This window comes from Nuphar pumila, chromosome 6 (assembly GCF_984573655.1).
Source record: "Nuphar pumila chromosome 6, dmNupPumi1.hap1.1, whole genome shotgun sequence".
Lineage (NCBI taxonomy): Eukaryota > Viridiplantae > Streptophyta > Magnoliopsida > Nymphaeales > Nymphaeaceae > Nuphar > Nuphar pumila.
This window is the reverse complement of record NC_143254.1, coordinates 16,678,435-16,685,499: the sequence shown is the minus strand read 5'-3', so window position 1 is coordinate 16,685,499 and position 7,065 is coordinate 16,678,435. Positions and strand designations below refer to the sequence as shown.

The 7,065-nt window shown below is 37.0% G+C and overlaps 1 protein-coding gene across 1 annotated transcript; it reads left to right on the top strand.

Moving 5' to 3' along the window:
- Positions 1–1,172: 1,172 nt before the first annotated feature.
- Positions 1,173–5,934, top strand: LOC149834122 (ribonuclease 3-like protein 3). Its single transcript, XM_090009285.1, has 3 exons — positions 1,173–1,665; positions 3,706–3,852; positions 5,620–5,934. The coding sequence occupies exons 1-3, from the start codon at positions 1,306–1,308 to the stop codon at positions 5,932–5,934; spliced, it is 822 nt and encodes a 273-aa protein (XP_089865411.1). The 5' UTR covers positions 1,173–1,305.
- The last annotated feature ends 1,131 nt before the right edge of the window (positions 5,935–7,065 follow it).

The following is a 7,065-nucleotide window of genomic DNA, read 5'->3' as shown; positions in this document are numbered from 1 at the left end:
CCTCTCGACTAAGATAACAAGATCTGGGTGCAAATTAAGAATGAATCCAAACTACAAATGGTTATGGATCCGAACAATAACTGGATCAGAATCTTAGTAATGGATTTGAACATTAACTGGGTATGGATAGTAGATAGATTTGAATTCGAATAGCAATTGGATCTAAATAGCAACTAGATATGGATTTGAATAACGATTGGATTGGGATCTGAACAATAACTGGATATGGGTCTGACCAACAATTGAATCTGGATTCTAGATAGGAATTTGAACAACAACGAAATCTAAATCCTGGATGGGGCTCCGAACAACAACCGGATCTAGATCTTGGATAAAAATTTGAACTACAACCGAATCATGATCTTATATAGAGATTTAAACAACAACTAGATCTGAATCTTGGACAGGAATCTGAACAAGAACTGAATCTAGATCCTAGATAAAGATCCAAACAACAACTAGATGAGTGGAGCCTTTATCGCAGATAAAGATTCCTTTAGGATAGTGAGTTTCACAAGTCCGTCCTACCAAATGAGTGGAGCCTTCATCCACCGTGAAGTGCTAAGCCACCATCTTGTGAATTTTTCAGCAATCCTTGTTCTTGAACCAGTGATGTTAATTGTCTTGGAACCCATTTGACAATATTTTGGCACACTATTTAGCAACACTCCCCACATGTCGATGTTGGTCACTTGAAGAAACAACTCTCATTTTAGACATTTTTTTTATATTTACTTGGAGAAACCACTACCAAGATCAGAGACCTAGCCGCACTGTCTCTGCCTGCCGTACTTAAGGCCGCGCTGTCTTGGCAGCATAAAACCCTTGAGAAAGTTGTCACACTTAGGCTTAAGGGGTGACGCCCATGGTATTAGAACCTAAAAAACCACCTGGCTAGTGGCCTTGTCCCTGAAAAAAGGTCTCAAAGGCATGACCTTCCTTTTTAGACCTTTCTTGTTAGCCAAGACTCTAATACAATTTTTGTACTGATTTTGGAAATAGTCACCTAAACCTAAACAGTGCAATTTAACGTTATAATAATAACAACAATAATGATAATAATACTAAACACCAACAATCATCTAACTTGAAGGTAGCAATAGAAATATAGCATTAAATGTTTGACTTTTAAGCAAACAGTTATCTTCTCATTATATGTTAATAAGAACAAAAAACTCTATAAAAGGCCCACATCACTATTTTGTCAACGAATTCATCTCTATGCCTTGTGTCCAAGAATTTCTTCCACATATATTCTCATCTCTTTCTTGGTAGATCAATCCCAAAAGCAGAGCTGGTCCAGGTATGGAAGGGTCTCCTCCTATGCAAATTCAAGATGATTTCTCGCTGGTCATGGATTCGATCCAAGAAATATTGCAGTACCGGTTCACGAACCCAGAGCTGGCCAAGGAAGCCTTGACTCACCGTTCCTACCATCATCCTTTGAAGGATGGGACGTGCTATGAGAGGTTGGAGTTCATCGGGGACTCGGTGATCAATTTCCTCATGTCTAACCATTTGTTCAAGCTCTACCCCGGGCTCTCGCCCGGTCAATTCTCGCTCCTCCGGTCTGCAAACACGGATACTGAGAAGTTAGGTCGGGTCGCAGTCAAACATGGGCTGCACGAGTTCTTGCGCCACAAGGTCTCTATTTTAAAAGACCAGGTATTTTCATGGCTTCTTGTTGCATAATTCAATAGGAAAGTGATTGTGTCTTGATATGTTGGGCTCACATCCGGAGCTTACCTTTGGTTTTATTGATGTGTGGACATAACAATCCCTACTCTAGGCAGCCATCAACTCTTCCATTGTATAAGAAAGCTGGATCTCCTACGCAGAAAATAGTTCTTTCTCTGGGTCATTTCTCTCTTTTCATGGTCTTTTTGAAACTGGCTGGGTCACCAAGCCATGCCCAAGACTTTGACAATAAAACTCTCTCTTTCTCTCTCTCTCTCTCTCTCTATATATATATATATATATATATATATATATAACTGAACATATTACTATTAGGCTCCTTTTTTTTAGTTTTGTCTTGTTAGGCCCCATAGTTTGAAGTGATTTATGATAGATCTGAACTGTTAGATGCGTTTAGCATGCTCGATTTAGTGGGAATAGACTCTTGGATGATGTTTTTTTGACAAAAAAATTTGTATTTTTTATGGGCCGAGAAAAATTGATGCCCTCATAGCCATTGACTTTGGATCACCGGACAGATTCCTGTGATCCAAAAGCCGGTTACCACTAAACAAACCCTATAGATCTCATTTATAGTGTTAGCTGTGAGAAAAAAATACAAAAAACTATGAATTGGCCTAACAGGACATAACCAGTATGTATATATAGAGAGAGAGGGAAATGAAAACCTAATAAATAAAAATGGTACCAACCCTACCCAGTAAGAATTTTTTGGTTTTTTTTAAATTCTGACTTGACTTTATGCTAAATCCCTTGGATTTTTGTTGGGTTTATTTGCTGGAATGATTTTGTTTTATGGAAGATCACCTATGGCGGTGGGCCCGTACCTAGAAATTTCTCCAGCTTGCTGCCTCTGACGATTGTGGGCTTTGTCTTTTTACCTAATTTTAAGCCACCAATTTTCCTTTTTTTGGAATATTCATTTATAGGGTATGTTTGTGAGTTTGAAAAGACTCTCTCTCTCTCTCATACAAGGTTGTTAAATGGGATGAGGGGAAGCGAGGCATCGAGCATGTTATGAAGGCGTAAGCCTCGAGGCGTTGAAGCTTAAGCTTCATGATCAAAATAATAAAATATATAATATTAATAAAATAGCACTGGTAAATGGTTTTTTAATATAAATATACATATATGAGTTTGTTTGATGGTTGATTTAGTAAATATAAGGTTTTTGAAGGACTTGAAAAATAAATAGCTCTCAATTTTTTTTAAATTATAACCTTGAATTTGTTTCCATCAAAAATTGTCCAAACAAAAAAAAAATCTTAGTGATGTATATAAATATTTTTTTCTTGGACATATCAAATGCATACATGCAATAGAACTATCATGAAACTATAGTTTTTCAGCAATGCCCTTTTGCGCACGATCTCTTACTTATATACAGGTATATGTAAATTTAAGTTAGTTATACTAATGAAAGATTTTTAGTGGTTTACCACCACGCAATTAATCGGGAGCTATTAATGCTATTGAAACTTGCATCAAACATTTAGCTGAAATCATAGTGAGGGCAATCCAAACAGTGTTATATTTGAAATTATTTTAGATAATTATGTATTCAAAGCAAGTCCAAAACGCTTCAGGTACTGGACCAGGGCGAAACGGGACCCCGCCCTGCCTCACCCCATTTGGACCGGCGATGGAGGACATGAAACAGGGATGGAGGCGGGAATATAGGTTAAAATCAAAACCCGTGCGGGGATGAACTTACGCTTTCCTCCGCCTTGCCCCGACCCCGATAGTAAAATGGTAAAATACTCTTTTTTATAGCTTGAGAATACTCAAGCCAACATAGCGCGATGTGAAAACAGAATGAAACGTAGGATGTGTTTAACCACTTTGTTTTTCTAGAGACCTCATGAGTGGACGATGGGTTAACCAAGCTTGCACCGAACAGGTGCCCAGCCTTGCGACTGACTTTGTTTATCAGCAGAATCATCTAAGCATGACTGTTTGATGTTTTTGGTAATAATGAACAATGATGATGATTGCATTTTCTTATAGGTTGAAGAATTTAGTAAAGCCATTGAAAAGTATCCAAACCATTCCAACGGGCTGATTGATGCACCAAAAGTACTTGCAAACATCATAGAGTCGCTGGTGGGTGCTGTTTACATTGACAGCAGTTACTCAGTGGACACTGTTTGGAAGGTTCTCTCTCTCTCTCTCTCTCTCTCTCTCTCTCTCTCTCTCTCTCTCTCTATATATATATATATATATATATATATATATATATATATATATATATATATATATATATATATATCGTAAGAACATCTTATGCTGTGGATTCCATGGTTTTAGTTTCCAAAATTTTATCGTATGTTTCATAAACCAAACATTATTAACGTAATCTTTGTAATTTATTTAGTGGAACCATGTATTGGACTAGACAAATTTTATTGGTTGCAAATACTTGTAAAAAAAAAAATTAAAAACAACGTTTCATATTGCATTTAAATTTTATAATAAAAAGTTTTAGCAATTTTTTGTTAAAATGGTTTCATTAAAAGCATTTTTTTCTGGTAAACAAACAATGACGAGCACATTTGCAGATTCAGATTAAGAAGAAAACACCTGTAACATTGAACATTAAGCAGTTCATTCCTTGTCATATCACATGGCATTAAGAGGGATCAACCTCTCTCTCTCTCTCTCTCTCTCTCTCTCTCTCTCTACACACTGTGTCAGGGAAGAGAGAGATTCATGTACTTTTGCACATGGCCACCATATGTGGCATCGAGTCAATGGGTTTGATGTTGATGTGCTTTATATGTGGCCACCATGTGGGACAACCAAACTCAAAAATGGGAAAGCCTTGATTCATCAAAGTAGCAGATATGTTCGTTGGGAGGGGGGTAGGTATGGAACAGTGGAAGATGCTGTCTTCCCATCCACAGGACGCACTGGAGATGTGTCCGTACGGACCTGTGCTCTGAGTATCCCACAGGCAGTGCATCAAACACCCCCAAGAAATTAGTGCATCCTGATCGGTTCATGTAAGCTACCTAAAAGGGTACTAACGAAAATATGAAACTATTAAGATGAAAATCATAGGTTCAAGCACTATCGACTTCAATGTAAACATATGATGTTTTTTCAGTCATAAAATGTTGTACATTATGAGCGATTTTTGAAGCCCTTAAAGAACTTGCTTACATGTCATAATCACACAATTCAAAACTCATTTTCCACTAAACAAACCTTGTAAATCACATTCATATGGCCCCAAAGGGGTTGGTGTAGTGGGGTGGGGCCTTGACTGCTAGACGGGCAGTCAAGGTTAGATTCTCATGGGTGTCGCCCTTCTGCGCAAGCCAATGCATAGCATAGGCCCCTGAGGCAGGAATCCTAGCCACAGAGTTTTATGCTGCCCGCATGAAGATCATAGGTATGGCAGGCTGAGGCAGGGTGACTAGGTCTTTGTGCCGGGTGTGGTTGCTTTGGGTTATAAATTCAAAAAAATAAAATCACATCCATAAGGTAAGACATAAAGAATCTATAAAATATGAAAGGTAACTTCTACTCAATAGTTTCATACCGTCATTAGTACCAAATATTAACCTTTATCTAAATCCCAGATTAATGTTTTCTCTGTCAAAAGAAAAGACAAGAAAAGAAAACTCATCACGGTAGGCCTAGGATCATAAAATGTGAATAGCTCAATCAAGTTATCGTCCTCATTTTTAGTGTGGATGTGGGTATCACAAGTTTGGTTTCATTGTGCAGAATCTCATGCATTTTCTAAGAGATCAAGCAAAATATAGACGCATTTGTTATGGTCTTTTTGACACCAAACATGCTTTATAACTAGCAATTTAGATGTAAAGTTTCATTTTCTTGACCACTGTATTTTGATGCAGTGTAAACTATTTACATCCATTTTATTGAAAATATATTTCATGTTTTCTATTCCAGGTATTTGCAAGAATGTTAGAGCCTCTCATAACTTTGGAGACAATGGGAAGGCATCCAGTGAGCGAGCTCCTGGAGTATTGCCAAAAGAAAGGATCCACTGTGAGGTTTGAGAGAGATCAATGGCAGGATGAAAAAACAGTTAAAGTTTTCTCAGGGGAGAATCTCATAGGCATTGGGAGTTGTAAGAACAAGAAAGAAGTTGCCCAAAACAGAGCAGCAAAGGCTGCTTTAGATAACCTCAGGAAAAGTGAATTCCGCCAAGCTCAAGTCATTCAACAAGAACCACCACCTTCACCACAGCAGCTACACAAATGATATCAGTTGTTTCATTTCTTTGTCTTTATCAATAGTGCATAATATAAGCAAATAATGATTTTAAACACATCATAAGGCTCACCACATTGACGGAATGACCTGAATACTCGGCTCTTTTACCAAAAAGGGTCTTGCAAAATCTTCCCTCTTTGCCTTCAATTACATCTCTGAATCTATCACAGTTTACCTGATCCAACTTGAACAAAACCAGTGGGATCCTTAGATTAAGACTGGACATAGTTTAGCTATTTTAGCCTAGATCTAGATGTAAGGCAACATTCTTAAAACACAACCTAGTTAGATACGAGTGATGGGATTTTATATAGATTGAGTTTTGCTCACACAAAGTCAAAACTTTTCCTGTACAAGAGCCTCAAAGTAAGATTAGGACATGAATGGTTCTAGCCAAGTCATGGTAACAAGCAATGCCGGTATTTTGAAAATGTTGTGATTTTATATTGATGTTTTCAAAGGCTGATATTCTATCCAAAAATGTGATGTTTTCAATGTGTCACCTATTCTGAAAATAATGCAATGTAAACTAACTAATTTTACAAATAATTAGGCAGTTTGGTCCAAATAATTGAGAAATAAAGCCCACTCAGAAGGATTTTTATAGAACCCTACCCGTTGTTTATAGAATTCCAAACAGTTTGTCCAGTCAAATTTGAGTCATCAACTATTCAAACATACTTTGATGAACATCAAAGGCAATCAAATGGTAAGGGAATATAAAGAACATGAACATGAATAAACATATAAGTGATGATATAAAAGCAGTAAAGCATGAAAGTGCTTAACATAATAGTTTGGGTCATGACTAGTGCATAACTAAAAAGGAGTTACTTGCATGAGATAAACTTAATTTCAAAGTGTTTCACCCTGCAAAATTCTGATCCTAGCCTAATTCATATTATGACCACCATTGGTAGTTCATCAGTAGCTTACTTATCTTAAGTTCTTAACCCAAAATAGATTAATCTTGGGAATGGTTAGCGTTGATATGAGTTGAACTGGGATTGCATTTGAACCATATCTAAGTCAAAATTGAGCAAGATCAAATTGATCCAATATATGTATAAAATGCATCTCAATTGTATCTGAGACCTACTATATGGTAAAATGGTCAAA